We start from the raw sequence: 17,781 nt of genomic DNA on the forward strand, positions 1-17,781 counted from the left end.
CAGGGCAGGCTTTCAAGTGCAGCATCCAGGGTACATACAGCGGGACAGGGTAAGGAGTCAGTTCCCAGGAGTTGGGGGGTGGGGGGAAATCTATGCTAGGTACAGCAGAGTGGTTCCAGACAGATGAGGCTCCAAGCAGGGAGCAGGGACCCTGGCTGGTCTCACCTGAGACAGCGTCCCTGGCAGGAGAGGGGACCAGGACAGGTGGGGAATTAGGGGTGGAGATGGGCCCACCCATGGCAGTGACTCTGGCAGATAGCTAGGGTTTCTGGTGGGGCCAGGGGAAGGAATTGATACTGGGCCAGGCAGGGGTACCGGGGGGCAGAGGGTCAGGTCCTAGGCAAAAGAGGGAGGGGATAGAGATATGGCGTTCTGGGCAGCTGGTCTCCGGCCAAGGGCTGGTGCCAGGCCCGTCTCACCCGTGGCAGCAGCCCTGACAGGAGAGGGCGATTCAGGGTGGGGACATACATTGAAAAAGTCGTCCTGGAGGAAGTGGGGGGTCAATATGAATAAGGGTAGGGGGCAGTTTCCCGTTGGGGTTCCTGGGGGCAGCTGCCCTAGTGAGAAGAGGGATGGATGGGAGGGGAGGATCCCGGGCTGAGAAGAAAGGAAGTTAGGGATGCCAGGCACGGGGGCACAGGCCGGGCACGGGGATGGGAAGAAGGCAGGAAGCTGGTCCCGGGCGGCGAGGGGCCGGGTCGGATCTCGGGGGCGGGTCGGGCCGGGGAGGCGAAGGAACCGAGGCCGGTTCAGATCCCAGGAGGACGTGGGAGGAGCCGGGACGAGTCCCGGAGGCAGTGGGAGGGGCCAGTCCCGGGCGAGGTCGGGTCCCGGGGCCGGTTCAGATCCCGGGGGCGGGGAGAGGGGAAGGGGCGGGTCCCGGGCGGGGCAGAAGATACGGGACTGGGGCGGGTCCCGGGGTCGGGACCGCTCCCGGGCGGGGGGGTCGCGGCCGGTCTCACCTGCGGCAGCGGCCCTGGCGGGGGGTCTCTGGCGGGCCCGGCCCGGCGCGGGCGGAGGCGGGTCCCAGTCCCGTCCCGCTGCGGGCGGCGCCCCCCGGCGGCGGGTCCCGGTCCAGTCGGGCGGCTCCTGCGCGCGCCCCGGGATTTCCCAGTAATGCAACAAAAAATGGCGACCACAACAAACCGCCGCCGCCGCCAGGGCACCGCGCATGCGCCACGCCGGCCGCCCACGTGATCCGGGCCAACCAGAGGGGCGTGCGCACGCGCGCGGCCGGCAGCCCACGTGATGAGACGGACCAGAATGAATCTACGCATGCGTGTTACGGAAGGAGCGCGTGACCAAAACCAACGGGGCGAAATGCGCATGCGGAATAGCCCTGACAGGTGACTGAGGAGCCGTTTGATGGTGTCATAAATTATCGCCGACGCTATTACCTCATTGGTGCTGAAGTACCACGTGACCTCTCCTGGCGGTGCGCAGGCGCTTCCCCCCCATTCCCGCACAAGGCACGAGCCGGCACGTGACCTTTCTCGCTTCCGCACGCAAGCCACAGGCGCCGGCGGGGGAGCCGCGAACTGCGCATGCGCATCTCCAGCCAATCAGGGGATTCGACGGGCAGCCCCACCCCTTCTCTGAAGGGTACCCTCACCCTTCGGAGGGGGCTGGGGCCAGGGCGTTTCCGCCTCACTATGATCCCGCCCATTCGGGACAGACTGCGCATAAGCCCCGCCCCTTAATGACCTCTCCCCACCCCCACGTGGCTGGCCCTGGCCCCTGCAGAATTCCTCCCATTAACCCCGCCCCCTACCTGTCCCCCCCACCCTTGGGGATCACCCAGTGCCAGCCCCCTCCCCCAGGGCAAATCCTCCCCCCTCGCCCCCCAGGAGTCCCAGCGCTCCCCCCCATAACCCATCCTAAGGTTGCCAACTGTCTAGCCTCACAAACCCAAACACCCATACCCCACCCCACCGGGCCACGCCCATGCCACGCCCCTTCTGAGGCCCCACCCCCCACTCACTCCCACCCCCTTCCCTCAGTCACTCACTCTTCCCCACCCTCACTTTCACCAGGCTGGGATGGGGTGCAGGCTCTGGACGGGGGCCGAGAGATTCGAAGGGTGGGAGGGGGCTCTAGGCTGAGCCTGGGGGAGGGAGTTAGGGTGCAGGAGCAGACTGGGGCAAGAGTGCGGGAGGGGGTTCAGGGTGCAGGCTCCAGCCCGAAGGTGCTTACCACGGGTGGCTTCCACAAGCGACATGTCCAGCATGGGCTCCTAGGCAGCCAGGAGGCTCTGCGTGCTTCCCCTGCCTGCAGACACCGCCCCCGCAGGTCCCACTGGCCACAGTGCCCCGTTCCCGGCCCATGGGAGCTGCTGAGTTGGCACTTGGGGCAGGGGCAGCGTGCAGAGAGCCCCTGGCCCCCCCTGCACCTGGGGCAGTGGTTTTCAAACTTTTTCTCTGGCGACCCCATTGAAGAAATTTGTTGATGCCTGCGACCCAACAGATAAGGGATTTGGGGTGTGGGAAGGGCTCAGGGCTGGGGCAGAGGGTTGGGGTATGGGAGGGGTGTCAAGGCTCCGAGCTGGGGGTGCAGCCTGTGGGGTGGAGCCGGGGATGAGGGGTTTCGAGTGCAGGAAGGGGCTCCAGATTTAGAGGGGGGTCAGGACTGGGGCATGGGCTTACCTCGGACAGCTCCCGGTCAGCAGTGCAGCGGGGTGCTAAGGCAGGCTTCCTGCCTGTCCTGGCACTGCGGATCATGCTGCGCCCCAGAAGCAGCCAGCAGCAGGTCCGGCTCCTAGGCAGAGGCGCCCAAGCGGTTCCACGTGGTTCTCGCCTGCAGGCACCGCCTCCACGCGTGGCCCCCCCGCCTAGCAGCCAGACCTGCTGCTGGCCACTTCCAGGGCGCAGTGCGATGTCAGAACAGGTAGGGACTAGCCTGCCTTAGCCAGGCAGCACCACCAACGGGACTTTTAACAGCCCGGTTGGCAATGCTGACCAGAGCCACCGCGACCCAGACCCGCAGTTTAAAAACCACTGGCCTAGGGCCTGCAGGGACATGCCGCCACTTCCGGGAGTAGGATAGAGCCAGGGAGCCTGCCTTTGCCCGGCTAGGCAGCCAGACTTTTAGCAGCCTAAAATCTCCCAGATGGGCTTCAGTAGCCTCCGGGAGATCAAGCCCGATTCCAAGAGACTCCTGGTGAAACCAGGAGGGTTGGCAACCCTACCCTCTCCAGGTACCCTGCCAAACCCCCTCCCCCCTTTGGAGAGATCAAGGAACAGGCCCCCCTGGCTTCCCCCAGAGACACTCCCCCCAGGGCTGGGGGCAGTCGCCTCCCCACCAGGCCAAACCCACACCCGTCCCCAGCAGGCACTGAGCTTCCCCAGGCCGACAGTCACCCTCAGGGTTGGAGGGGAGCAGGGCAAATGGCCCAAGTGGAAGCCACTGAAGATAGGGTCACTACTCATGCGTGTGAACTGCCTGCCCAGCACACACAAACCTGCTGCTACCATTTTCCCATATTTTAATAAAAATACATCTGGAGAAAAAAAAAATCCACAAAGCAGAATAGAAATGAGTCCCGGGGGAGAGGGAGGGTGGGCAGCGAGACGACCCCACACCCAGGGAGCACTCCCAGGCCCAATGCCAGCAGACGATAGAATCCGGCCTGGTGGCCCAGTAACAAGGAACTCCAAGGAGATGCTACTTCTTCTGTTTGGGGGCAGGTCTGGAATAGAAAGACAAGGGCTAGATCCATGCTCCGAACAGAGCGGTCTCCCAGCCCCACAGGGCAAGCATTTACCCACCGCACCTGCATGCACGTTCCCACTGGACACCCCCAATCCCTCTGCTGGGCAAACCCAGTCATTCTCTCCTCCCCAACCCCACCTCTCACATCGGTGCAGCCGTACCTGTAAATCCCCACCACCACAGCATGGTCTCGCTCGTAGGGCTCCAGCGTCAGCTGCTCCTGGGGTTTCATGTTCTCCTGCTGCATCTTCTTCACCTCGGAGGCGAAGACGGCCTCAGGCGCCGCTGTGGAATCGATGCAGTTGGCCTGGAAGGAAGCCGTGAGCAGCTAAGCAGCTTTCCCCCGCTCTACGAGCGATCCTGTCACTGGGTATCCCCTCCCAATGCCGAAAGCTGCTTCCCTGCCAGCCCTGAACCTGCCCCACAGCTGAGCCCCCTCCTTCAGGGACACACAGGGTCCTCCAGTTGAGGGCTTGGAGGGACCAGCTCTGGCCCAGGAGATCCAGCAGACCTCCACAAGAGACAACGTCTGCACATGGTGCCTGCAAGCCCAGGGGATCCAGCTTGGGCCAGAGGAGATGGCCCACAGGACCCCAAAAATAGATCCCAATGCACAGGACTGCAGCGCAGGGGAGTTACTCTATCCTTGTGCAGCACCTTGCGCACCAAACCCCCCTGATCCTTGGGGACTACTGGAATAACCAGGAACAAGTGACCAGGAGGCTCCCCACTGAGCCCAAACATTAGACAACCCACGGGTCCCACCCCTGGGGCACTGGGAGGGGCAGAAGCCAGGCCCTGCTGCCATTACCTTGATGGAGATGACGAAGTGCCCTCCGTTCTTCAGGAAGTTGTGAGCGTTTAGGGCCACAATGCGCGACTGGTCAGGCTGGGCCACGTCAGCGAAGATCACGTCCACCATCCCTGCAGGGAGAAGAGGGTGGTTTAGATGCCTGCCTCCGCCATCCCCCCAGCCAGGGGGCGGCGCCAGGCCCATCCCCTCAACGCCCCGCAATCCAGCCCGAGCGCAGGGGGCCTCCAGCCTGCTGCTCGGAAGACACCCAAGACAGCAGCTGGGGAGAGGGAACCCCAATGTCCCCTGGTGCAAGTGGGGAGCATCAGCCCAGGCTCTGTGCATGGCGGAGAACCTCTCTTGGTAGCTCCCCCCACAGCTGGGGAAACCGTTCTGTGGGGGTTACAGGACCCTGGGCATGATGGGAGGGACCTCACTCTGTAGCGCCCCCCCCCCCCGCTGAGAAAGCCATTTCTATCAGCGGAGGTGGGGAGTTACTGGATCCTGGGCATGGCGAGGGATCCTCGCTCTGTAGCCTGTCCCCCCCACAGCACTCACCGATCAGCATGCGGTACTTGTGCGGGTGCCGAGCGTCCTCAATGACGGGGATGATGTTGGTGCGTTTCTTCGCCACGTTGATGAGGTCACGGCCCGAGCGATGGGAGAACTCCACAGCGTAGACCAGACCTTCCTGGGTGCGGCAGAGAGCCGAGGTCAGCCATCTCCCCCCCAAGAGCAGAGAAGCCTCTCTTCTCCCTGCCACCCCACCCCGACACTGCAAGGCAACCAGGCACTGTCCTCTTTCAGCACAGCTGAGACAGACCCTCTAGATCTCCTCCTCCCCACTTCCCACCCCGTTACAGACCCAGGCCCAGCAGTGGCTCTGGAGGGAAAGGCTCCTTACCGGCCCCACAATATCAGAGACGTGCGAGACCGTGGTCCCGGAGGCAGCTCCCAGGTACAGGACCTTGGCTCCCGGCTTGATGTGGATTTGATCGATGCCGCCCAGGATGGCCGCCGCCAGCTTGGAGCGGAAGGGGTTCCAGGCGCGGTACTCCACCTTCAGCTCACTGTCCTGTGGAGAGAGCAGTGGGGTCAGAGATGAGCTGCTCAGCTCCCCGTGGGGCTTCCAGCTGGCCGTAAGCATGCTCAATAGCGGCATCCTCCCCCACCCCCCAACGCCCTCCCTGCTGTGACAGCACCCGCTCCGGTAACACTGGAGCTGCCCAGGCAGGCTGGCACCATCCCACCCCCGAGTCCTGGCACAGGCAGTGCTCCCCTGAACCTCCCCCCAACCACCGCCTAGCAAGGCCGCCTACCTCCACTGAGATCCTCTTCTCCCCATACACAGACTCGCCAGGCACCAGATTCTTTGTCACCAGCGCATCCTCCTTCCCCCTGCAGATGAAGACGCCTGGGATGGAGGGAAAGAGATGGGAAGCCATCAGAGCAGGAGGAGCCCCCTCTCCGAGCTGGGGAGAGCAGGGGGAACACGCCCAGCTACGGGAAGTAGTCGAACGCTCCTGAGAATCATGAGGGGATCTCAGCTGGGCAACCAAGCTATGGCTCAGCCGTGCAACCTCCCAATAGCAGTATCAGAAACACTGCACCGTGCTCAGCCCCAGCTGTGCCGCGATCAAGCACGGCTCAGCATCTGGTCATGAACCCCAGCGCCACCCTGCTCCCATTTGGACAGGCCACCTTGGCCACACGGCCCCCACTGCTCCAGGAGGGAGAACTCGTGCATCTCATGCCGCTCCAGCACCCATGGCCTGGCTGGTTACCTTCATGCCTATGGGGTTCCACAGTCACCTTCTTGCCTCCTCTAAACCCTCCTCGGCCACCCCGACCTCCGCCTCCACGGCCGCCCCGGCCTGGCCCGCCTCTTCCTCGGAAACCACCGCCGCCGCCTCCTCTTCCTCTGAAGCCTCCATCGCTTCCGCCTGGAGATCTAAACCCACCACCTACAAGGGAGAGAGGAGATGGGAGTAACATGCATGACCCCCTGTACCAGCGCTCCCGCCTTGTGTGGAAATGGGAGGGGCACAGCAGCTGGACTCTTTGGGACAGGATGTGAAGGGGACCAATGTCCCTCTGAGATCGCACGGGGGGAAATGACTCAGGCAGGGGTTTGGCCAGGGCACCCCAATAGAGCTGGGGCAGGATACACTCTGGCTCAGGGTGGACATTGACTGCATGGACAATGGCCACTGTGCGAAGACGGGCACAGTTCATTCACTGGACAGGGAGACCCTGCAGACACGGCTGCAACAGTGGATGCTGCCCAGCCAGGCGGGGGCGGGGGGGGAGGAGAGAAGAGGGCGCTAGAAACAGCCAGGGAGAAGGGCTGGTTCCCCGGTCAGGCACTCCTCCCTGACCACAAAGTTCCCCCAGACTTAGTGATGCCACTAGGGCACACAGGGCACATACCTCGGCCTCCCCGGAAGCCCCCTCGGCCTCCTCCACGGTCCCCGAATCCACCACGCCCCCCGCGGGGGCTGAAACCTGCAACCAGGACAGAGAGTTAGAGACGGCACCCCAACACTCCCCCCCAGCACCCCAACACACCCCACACCCACACCTCCAAAACCAGGGGAGACAGAGATCGGCCTGCAGTCCAACACCGCTCCCCAACCATCACTGCTCTTCCCAGGGATACGCCCCCCCCCCGCAGTATCCCCCCTGGCCCCCCTCTCCGGCCCTTCCCAGGGACATGGGGCTCCCACCCCAACACCCCACCCACCTGATAGTCCACATCCGCCCTGCCCCCCGGCATCTCTCCAGCACCCTCCGTCCGCGCCCCTCCCCTCGGAGACACGATCCCCACGGTACCCCCCAAACACCCCCAACCCCCATCTCCCAGAGACAGTGACCCCCTCAACCCCTCCCCCCCGGACACGCGTCCCCCCACGCCACGTGACTCCCCCCACTGACCGCCACCCTTCATCAGCCCCCCCCTCTGCGGGGACACGGGGACCCCCTCCCGCCCACGTGGGCCGCCCGCGCTCACCCGGCCTCATGCTGCTCCACTAGCGCCGCGAGCCGCCACACTGCAAACAGAGCCACCCGCGCACGCGCAGCCCTGCTCCGGAAGAGCCCTCGCTACGCATGCGCACAACAGCTTCGCTCAGCCCGCCGGCAGGAGGCACCACGGGAAATGTAGTCTCCGCCGCCGGCGCATGCGCGTCGCCACCCCGACACGGATGCGTGTAGCAATCCCCGTGTACTGCTTCAGGGCAGGGGCTGGGGGGGACGGACACCGCCCCTCCTCCCCCTCAGGGCTGATGAGGCCAGGTGGCTATAAGGGTAATGAGGACTGAGGTGCAGCCCCTGAGCTGCTGAGGTGGGGGGAGACCAAACACCAAGCAAGCTGGGGCAGTGCACCCTGCGGGATAATAGTGGAGTTAATGAATCTGTTAACCTGTGGAACTCCTTGCCACTGTAATTGTAGCACATGTAGCTGAGGTCAAAAAAGGCCTGGATAAGTTCTTTGGCTATTAGCTGAGATGGCCAGGGATGCAACCCTGTGCTCCTGCCAACCCTAAACCTCTGACTGCCAGAAACAGGGAGGGAAGGAGGGGTGGATCACTCCAAAATTGCCCTGTGCTGTGCTCTGCCCCTGAAGCTGTGGTATGGCTGGGCCGCTGTCAAAGACAGGATATCGGGCTAGATGGACCCTTGGTTGAACCCAGTCTGGCAGATCTTATGTTCTAATTAATCTATAAACCGCGGGATTTTGCCCCGCAGGAAAGTCAAATTTCCTAGGAAACAAACATTTTGAAATTTCATGCTGGAAACAGTTCCCCCCCAAAATTCAATATTTCCCATGAAAAAAATCTGACATGTCCCATGGAATTTTTTTTAATTTCTGCAAAACAAATATTCCAAACATTTTAATGCAATAAATTTCCCACAAAAGTAAAAGAAAATCAAAATTTCCTATGAAACATTCCAAATTTTCTCATGGAAAATTAATCTTTGAAAAAATCAAAATCTCCTGTGAAATAAAAACTCCAAAATTTCCCAAAGAAAAAAAATTGCCCCCCAAAATTCAAATTTACCCACTAAACAAAACTTCTGAAATTTTTCATAATTTTTTTAATTAAAAATTTCCTGTAAAAAGAATTCTGAAATTTTCCCTGGAAAAATATCCCCCCAAAATTTCCAGCAAAACCAAAAGTCTGAAATCTCCCCCACAAAAAAAATTAATAAAAAATTCCCATGATTTCTTTTTAAATCACAATTTTCTGCTTAAAAAAAATCTGAAACTTCTCATGGAAAAAAATCAATTTTTTCCCAAATTTCCTGCAAAAAACTTCCAAAATTTCCCATGAAAAATATTCCCCCTAAAATTCAAAATTTCCAGTGAAACAAAAATTTCCCATGAAAGGAAAATTTAAAAAAAAATCAATTTGGGACCTTTGAAACATTATTGTTTCGATAGTGTCACAATGCTTACACTCATTTCATTTCAACTTTTATATTAAAGTATTGCATAGAGATTGGAAGTAGATTTTTTATCAGTGAATGTCTGTAAACATCAATTTCAGAAACAAACAGAAAAATATTTCCATCAATAATCATTGAAAATTTATAGAGAGGCAACGTAAGATAAACGCCGCTTGAGACCGTATTAGAGTTTGATTTAAAGCTGTTTACTTTGTGTATGTGATGTTGACAATTTTTATAAAGCTTTAACTGTTTGAATCTCAATGTCTATTGTCATTAAATAATTATTGTCTGACATCTTCCCACCCCCCGCATAATTTCCAACAACTGTGAAAATTTAAATCAACAAACATTTTAAAAATGCTCCCCCATGCTCCCCCCCCCCCCCCCCCATTCATAGGCGCCGACTCCGTGGGTGCTCCGGGGCTGGAGCACCCATGGGGAAAAATTGGTGGGTGCCCTGCACCCACCGGCAGCTCTGCTCCGCCTCTGCCTCCTCCCCTGCTTCTCCCCCTAGCTCCCAGCTGGGGGAGGGGGAGGGGGAACATGGCGGGCTGGGGGAAGAGGCGGGGCCGGGGCAGAGATTTGGGGAAGGGGTCCAACAGGGGCAGGGAGAGGGCAGAGTTGGGCCGGAGACTTTGGGGAAGGGGTTGGAATGGGGGCGGAGTGGACAATGCACCAACCTTTGTAACCTGAGCTGAGCTTTCCCAAGCACTTCAAGACAAATACACTGTTTTACGTAAAATATAAAACAGGGGCAGGGGTGGAGTCGGGGTGGGGCCAGGGGCAGGGGGGTTGAGCACCCACCGGCGCCAGGAAAAGTTGGTGCCTATGCCCCCCATTCTCCTCCTACCAGACTTGGGGTCTGAGCTCAGGCCTTCTGGCCAGTGAGGAGGGGAGTCTCGGGGCTTCAGCCCTGCAAGGTGCATCTGCCGGGCTCAGGGCTTCAGCAGGAGCAGGGCTAGAGCCCCGAACCCTGGCAGGCACCTCCCGTGGGGCTGGTGCCCCGAGACCCCCCTTCCCACTGCAGGGCAGAAACCTCGAGCTCCAGCAGGCATGCCCCACAGGGCTGAAGCCCCGAGACCTCTCTCCCCCCAGAGCAAACATTCCCAGTCCTACCAGCCCACTGCAGGGCTGAAGCCCCATTACCCCAGAAGGCACGCCCCGGCTCTCATTCCTGTGCAGCTCGGAGGGTCAGTAAGTGTGGCCACCCCTTCTTAATAATGATACGGGCCTCCTTTTTAAAGCACTTGGAGATCTAGTTCCTCTCCCCAAAGCACAAAGGCAGCTGGTGCCCCGTGTGCTGATTGTCAATAAAATGCCGTATCGGGTCATGTCACCCCCTAGTGGCCGCAGACATTGTTAATGCCCAGGGTATGACACACTGTACCTCAAAGTAGCACCCTGGAACCTCCATATTCATCATTCATATATGGCTGTCATATTTCATACAAAGCATGCTGTGTGAGATATATGAAAGGTCCTGATCTGCTGAAACCTGCTGCTCTGTCCAAATATGTGTATCGTTAGTATGTATGAAGTTACAAGATTTTGCTGTATGGCTGTTAGTGAAATATGTTGTAAATTTGAGAATCTCTACTACAAGGGTAGTGACCTCTGCCCAGGAGGGTGTTAATCGACCATTAATCAGCAGGGGAGTTGTAATCAAAGGCTGGGAGCTGGGGTACTTGGCTGGTGCCTTTCTCTGTGTGATTTGTGAGTGGCTCTGGGAGCATTCATGCAATCTAGCTGGGTGTGGGGCTCCACATGCTGTTGTGCTGAGTGATAACAGGACCTGGAGGGATTTGCTACTTGTCACTAGCAAAGCATTGTGAGAGACAGCCCAGGCTGGAGAGTTAAGGGGGCACAGCGGTACCCTATTTCCAAGTTGCACCCCAGGGATCCTGTCACACAGGGTTAGTGGTAGCTCTTGTGTTGAGGGCCTCACCCTCCCTGATTGAACTATCTCCAGACTGATTCTCGCCCGCATATTTATACCTGCCTCTAGGTTTACAGAGGGAAACATGAGCATGGCTGATGTGGCTAGATTTATGCACCATGTGGCTTCTTTGCAGACTGTCGCGTGAACTGGGCTTTGTGAAATTGCATCTTCAGCGCCTTCCCTGTACCCAGCTAGCCAGCCTCTCCAGCATACCCTGGCAAAATGGCCCCAGATTCAGACCCCGTGCTCCATCCCTGCCCTTGAGCTACATATCACAATTTCAGGTTCATCTGTCTCTGCATGGGGATTTTGAAAAAATTAACTCTAAAGCTCAGAGGGGTAGCCGTGTTAGTCTGGATCTGTAAAAAGCAACAAAGAGTCCTGTGGCACCTTAAAGACTAACAGATGTTTTGGAGCATAAGCTTTCGTGGGTGAATGCCCACTTCGTCAGATGAATGTAGTGGAAATTTCCAGAGGCAGGTATAAATATGCAGGCCAGAATCAGTCTAGAGATAACGAGGTTAGTTCAATCAGGGAGGATGAGGCCCTCTTCTAGCAGTTGAGGTGTGAACACCAAGGGAGGAGAAACTGCTCTTGTAGTTGGCTAGCCATTCACAGTCTTTGTTTAATCCTGAGCTGATGGTGTCAAATTTGCAAATGAACTGAAGCTCAGCAGTTTCTCTTTGGAGTCTGGTCCTGAAGTTTTTTTGCTGCAGGATGGCTACCTTTAAATCTGCTACTGTATGTCCAGGCAGGTTGAAGTGTTCTCCTATTGTATATTGCCATTCCTAATATCTGACTTGTGTCCGTTTATCCTTTTACGTAGGGACTGTCCAGTCTGGCCGATGTATGCTCCAATACGTCTGTCAGTCTATAAGGTGCCACAGGACTCTTTGTCACTTCAATGGGGAAGCTGTGCATTATCTATCCAGCACCATTCCTAAGGCAAGCAAAGAATAAATAACAAGAGTCAGAACCAGGAGCCCACGCAGGCCCCCAGCTGAATAGATGGGCACGAGGTCTCTAACCCAGAGCCCCAGAGATCAGTGGGTCTCCAATGGGTTTGCCTCCCTCCTGGGTAATTGGTAGTCCAGCACAGTCCAGCTTTGCATGCTCATCAATCTGTCCGGTGGGGCTCATGTCCCAGGGACTTTGACAGTCATCGGGGCAGGCGAGAATGATGGACTCACCTGCCATACAACAGCATCACGGCAATGGGGCCGATCCAGACACACAGGAAAGGGATCTGGCTCCGACTGAGCCCCAGAGAAGAAAAGGGGCCAGAGGATATGTCCACACTGCAATGTGAGCCCGGGGCTTGAACTCAGAACATAAGAACGGCCAGACTGGGTCAGACCAAAGGTCCATCCAGCCCAGTATCCTGTCTTCCAACTGTGGCCAATACCAGGTGCCCCAAAGGGAATGAACAGAACAGGGAATCATCAAGTGATCCAACCCCGGTTGCCCATTCCCAGTTTCTGGCAAACAGAGGCTAGGGACACCATCCCTGCCCATCCTGGCTAATAGCCATTGATGGACCTATCCTCCATGAACTTATTTAGTTCTTTTCTGAACCGTGTTATATCTTGGCCTTCACAACATCCTCTGGCAAGGAGTTCCACAGGTTGACTGTGCGTTGTGTGAAGAAATACTTCCTTTTCTTTGTTTTAAACCTGCTCCCTATTAATTTCATTTGGTGACCCCTAGTTCTTGTGTTATGAGCATGGGCAGCACGTGACTCCTCCATTCGGGGAGGCTAGGCATGCCCGGGCCGTGGCCCCACCCCAAGGCCCATCCCTGCTCAGTCTCCTTCGCTGAAAGGCCCGTCAATGCTCTGCCCCCGGCCCCGCTCCCCCACCACTACTCGTGCCTCTTTGCCCCGTCACCCAGACACACACCTCCCGCCCGCCCACTGGCTCACCGCTCGCATGCGCGCACCTCTTCACCCCCTCCCCCAGCCCCCCTGCCTGCTAGCCCCACCCACTGGCTAACCAGCCGACCAGTTGATCATTGCTCGCGCCTGCCTCTTCACCCCTCCCTCAAGGCCCCCATGTGGGTGGAGTGGGGCAGGAAGAGGCTGAGGGAAGTTGGGGCCTCGGACAAGCACGCGCGGGACCTTGGGGTGGGGCACCCGCTCTTTCAGCAGCAGTGCTCTCCAAAGGTGGTGGGCCCGCTGTCTGGGGAGGTTTAGCCTCCCCGGCCTCTTCTACCCGCGGCCTCTCTGGTTATGAGGAGTCAATAACACTTCTCTATTTACTTTCTCCACACCAGCCATGATTTTATTTTTATAGACCTCTATCATATCCCCCCTTAATTGGCTCTTCTCCAAGCTGAAAAGCCCAGTCGTTTTAATCTCACCTCATACGGAAGCTGTTCCGTATCCCTAATCATTTTTGTTACCTTTCTCTGTACTTTTCAAATTCTACTATATATTTTTTTCAAATGGGGCGACCAGAACTGCACGCAGGATTCAAGGTGTGGGCGTACCGTGGATTTATGTAGTGGCATTAAGATATTTTCTGTCTTCTTCTCTCTCCCGTTCCTAATGGTCCCTAGCGTTCTGTTCGCTTTTTTGACTGATGCTGCACATTGAGCTAGGGTTGCCAACTTTCTGATTGCACAAAACTGAACACCATTGCCCCGCCGCTTCCCCACCCCTTCCCTGAGGCCCCGCCCCTGCCCACCCCCTGCTCACTCCATCCCCCCTCCCTCCATCGCTCGCTCTCCCCCACCTTCACTCACTCACTCATTTTCACTGGGCTGAGGCAGGGGGTTGGGGTGTGGGAGGGGTGAGAGGTCCAGCTGGGGGTGAGGGCTTTGGGGTGGGGGCAGGGATGAGGGGTTTGAGGTACAGGAGGGGGCTCCAGAATGGGGCCATGAGGTTCGGAGTGGGGGAGGGGGCTCAGGGCTGGGGCAGGCGGTTGTGGTGTGGGAGGGGGCATGGGGTGCAGGCTCTTGGAGGCAGTTTGGGTACAGGAGAGGACTCAGGGCTGGGGCAGGGGGTTAGGGTGTGGGAGGGTGTTTGGGGTGCAGGCTCTGGACGGCATTGACCTCAGGCGGCTCCCAGAAGGCGGATGGCACGTCCCTCCGGCTCCTAGGCAGAGGCGCAGCAAGGCAGCTCTGCATGCTGCCCCTGCCCGCAGGCGCCGGCCCCGCAGCTCCCATTGGCCACAGTTCCAGGTCAATGAGAGTCGCAGAGCCAGTGCTCAGGGCAGGGGCAGTGCTCAGAGCCCCCGTGGCCACCCCGAGCTGGAGGGACATACCAGCTGCTTCCCGGGAGTTGTGCAGAGACGGGTAGGAAGCCTGCCTGCCCTACACCAACCGGACTTTTAACGGCCCAGTCAGCGGTGCTGAGCAGAGCCGCCAGGGTCCCTTTTCGACCAGGTGTTCCAGTTGAAAACCGCACACGTGGCAACCGTACATTGAGTGGATGTTTTCAGAGAACTGTCCACAATGACTCCAAGATCTCGTTCTTGAGTGGTGACAGCTAATTTAGACCCCATCGTTTGATATGTACGGTTGGGATTATGTTTTCCAATGTGCCTTACTTTGCACTTTTCAACATTTAATTTCATCTGCCATTTTATTGCCCAGTCACCCGGTTTAGTGAGATTCCTCACACAAATCACACTAACCCAGGACTCAGACCAGCATCCCACAGGGGTGGAGGGTCCGAGCCTGGGTCGAGCCGGGCCCTGGGGTTCAAACCCTATTGCTCTGCAGTGTAGACCCAGCCCCACTGGCCTCTTGCTCTGGGAGTCCGCCAAAAGTATCCCACGGGCTGACTTTCTTTGTCCTCCGGGCAGTCAAGATTGGTCGACAGTCAAGTTTTACTACATGTTACCACGAATAAAGGGCTAGAGCCAGAGGTGCCAACTCCATGGGTGATCCGGGCCTGGAGCACCCATGGGAAAAAAAACAGTGGGTGCTCAGCACCCACCGGCAGCCCCACTGATCAGCTCCTCTCCCTCCCCCCCAGCCCTCCTTCCCGCCAGTGATCAGCTGTTTAGCGGCATGCAGGAGGCGCTGGGGAGGAGCAAGGGTGGGGTGTGCTCGGAGAGGGGCGGAATGGGGTTGGGAAGAGGTGGGGCAGGACCTTGGGGGAAGGGGTGGAGTGGGGGCGGGGCTTGGGGCGGAGTGGGGGGGTCAAGCCCCCCCCCCCCCCAGGAAAGTGGAATGTTGGCACAGAGCCATGTTTTGGAGGAGGGGTAGGAGGCCTGGAATAGGGTGGTTGGACTCCGAATAACGTAATGCTGGCACTCCAGGTTGGGACCCAGTTTCCAACAGTTCCTAACATGGGTTTGCAAACGAGTGCAGACGCTCAAGCTTCAGGTTAACAAACCCAGGGTCTGCTCACTCGAGTTCTAGGAGCCCCAGCTTATGGTGCAGTGTAGACGGGGCCAGGGCGTCACTCCCATCTCTGCCCAGGAGGAACAGAAGTCAGATTTCATGCTGCGGTGCAAAGCACCTGCCTAATGAGCGGCGACACCCCATGTGAGCAATCGGCTGCAGTACGGCAGAATTCAGCTAGGAAGCGATGGTGAGACGGGTACCCCGGCCCAGGAGGCGGCCCCTGCCAATGTGCATCACCGTGCCCAGGTGTCTGTCCTGCTCGGAACTGGGCTGAGAATGAACAAGCTCATCCTACTGAAGAGAGGACGGCTTTGGTCCGCACTGCCCTGGTCCGGTGTCTAGGCGAGAGGCTTCAGACACTGTTACCAGTAACAAGACCCCGCCCCACCCCCATTATAGTCTGTCCTCAAGCACATCTGTGATAAATAAAGGAGGGGGGAGCTCCCTTTTATGGACACCCAGCCAGCCAGTTAGCTATAAAATCCCTGTTAGTAGCGGTTCTCTACTTGCTTTACCTGTAAAGGGTTAAAAAGTCCATAGGTAAAAGGAAGGGAGTGAGCACCTGACCAAAAGAGCCAATGGGAAGGCTAGAAGTTTTTAAAATTGGTAAAAAGCTTCCCTTTGTCTGTGTGTGTTGTTCTCCTGGAGAGGGACAGAGCAGCGATGCTGTAAAAAGCTTTGGGCCAGGTATGAAAATCATCAGATCATACATAGAAACTACTAATTTGAAACCCCAGATATGTAAGTAGATCAGGAAATGTTTAGGAAGACACGATTAGGTTTATCTCTTTTTCTTTATGGCTTTTGGACTCCGCTGTGCTAACTCCAAATGCTTCTGTTTTGCTTGTAACCATTAAGCTGGACCTCAAGAAAACCATTCTTGATGCTTAATTATTATATTTGCTCATTTTAAATCTAGCAATAGCCTAAGTTCCAGATGTATTTTTTTTTAATAAAATTTACCTTTTTTAAGAACAGGATTGGGTTTTTTTTGTTCTAAGAGATTTGTTCACATGTTGTTTAATTAGCTGGTGGCAACAGCTGATTTCCTTTGTTTTCTTTTTCAGCTCTTCCCCAGAGGGGGGGGGTCAAAGGGCTTGAGGGCACCCCACAGGGAGGAATTCCCAAGTGCGTCTTCCTGGGTTCTCAAAGGGCTTTTTTGAACTTGGGTGGTGGCAGCATCTACCCATCCAAGGTCAGAGAGAAGCTGTGACCTTGGGAGTTTAATACAAGCCTGGAGTGGCCAGTATTAATTTTTAGAATCCTTGCGGGCCCCCACCTTGTGCACTCGAAGTGCCAGAGTGGGGAATCAGCCTTGAGAACGTCCCAGTACAGAGGGAGACTGGGACAACTTAACTCCATCCCCCACGTGACTCCCCACCGGCTGAGGGCTATTCCCCACAGCCCCTTGTCCCTCATTTGCCTGGTTCTGGAACCATTCTAGCCCATTGTCCAAGGGTCTTGCGCCCAGACCCCATCACCCGGCACACCATGAGGTTGGCGCCGTGCCCCTGATCTTGGCCAAGGGCACCTGCTTAAAGATTTCCATCTCCCAGCCGCCACCATGCTTGGGTGGAGACTGGTGTCTCCCTCCCGACCAGAGACCTTAGCTTTGCCGTCCTGCTGCACCTCAGTGTGTCTTCCCCGTTCCCCAGCCCACCTGCTGCGCCAGTGGTCACCCCTTCTCCAGCAGCTCCAGCATCAGGCGTCCCTGCCCAGCCTTCACACAGCAATGGCCGCTTGTCCTTTGGGTAAAAGCATTACAGAGAAACCACTGAAATCCGACAGACGTTCCCGTCCACATGCAACAAGCTGACCAGCGCCTGCTCAGGGTCTTAGGTGGCTTCAGGAAGCCAAAGTCTTTCCAACTCTATCTCTGGGTGGACCCCGCCCCATGAATCTTTTGGGGTCTTAAATACAGGCCAGGCCACTCAGGCTCCTTCCCCACCACCGAGCTTTTAGTGCCTTCTTCCAGCTGGGCTACCACCTGGAACGCTGGTCACTTGAATTTACAGCCCCCCAGGAAGGGAGCCACTGACCCACTCCTGGAATACAGGCTATTCTGGTACTTCCAGGAACAGCATGAGCTTGCCCACTGCCGGCGTGGCCACCTCCCCCGCCCCCCCCCCCAGCAGCGTGACCCCACCCCTCACCTGAATGACCCTGCCTGCTGCTGGTGTGACCCTGCCCCCTCACCTGAATGACCCTGCCCACAACGGCATGACCCCTGCCCGCACCTGAATGACCCCTCCCCTGCCAGTGTGACCCTGCCCCTCATAGGCATGACTCCTCCCCTGCTCCTATTGGCATGACCCCCCCCCCACCGGCATGACCCCACCCCTCACCTGAATAGCCATTGATGGACCCATCCTCCAGGAATTTATCTGAGTTCTTTTTTTAACCCAATTATAGTTTTGGCCTTCACAACATCCCCACCCCTGCCGACAAGTTCCACAGGTTGACTGAGTGTTGTGTGAAGACATACTTCCTTATGTTTGTTTTAAACCTGCTGCCTATTAATTTCATCGGGTGACCC

At 57.2% G+C, this 17,781-nt stretch overlaps 1 protein-coding gene across 1 annotated transcript; it reads right to left on the minus strand.

Moving 5' to 3' along the window:
- Positions 1-3,484: 3,484 nt before the first annotated feature.
- On the minus strand, positions 3,485-7,597 carry FBL (fibrillarin). The gene is made up of 9 exons (XM_026658549.1): positions 7,512-7,597; positions 6,932-7,006; positions 6,286-6,465; positions 5,821-5,915; positions 5,406-5,576; positions 5,060-5,192; positions 4,520-4,632; positions 3,870-4,015; positions 3,485-3,685 (listed from the first exon to the last, which is right to left on the minus strand). The coding sequence occupies exons 1-9, from the start codon at positions 7,519-7,521 to the stop codon at positions 3,661-3,663; spliced, it is 948 nt and encodes a 315-aa protein (XP_026514334.1). The 5' UTR covers positions 7,522-7,597; the 3' UTR covers positions 3,485-3,660.
- Between the last annotated feature and the right edge of the window lie 10,184 nt (positions 7,598-17,781).

The sequence above is a fragment of the Terrapene carolina genome, unplaced genomic scaffold (genome assembly GCF_002925995.2).
Source record: "Terrapene carolina triunguis isolate 2854851 unplaced genomic scaffold, T_m_triunguis-2.0 Scaffold461, whole genome shotgun sequence".
NCBI classification, from domain to species: domain Eukaryota; kingdom Metazoa; phylum Chordata; order Testudines; family Emydidae; genus Terrapene; species Terrapene triunguis.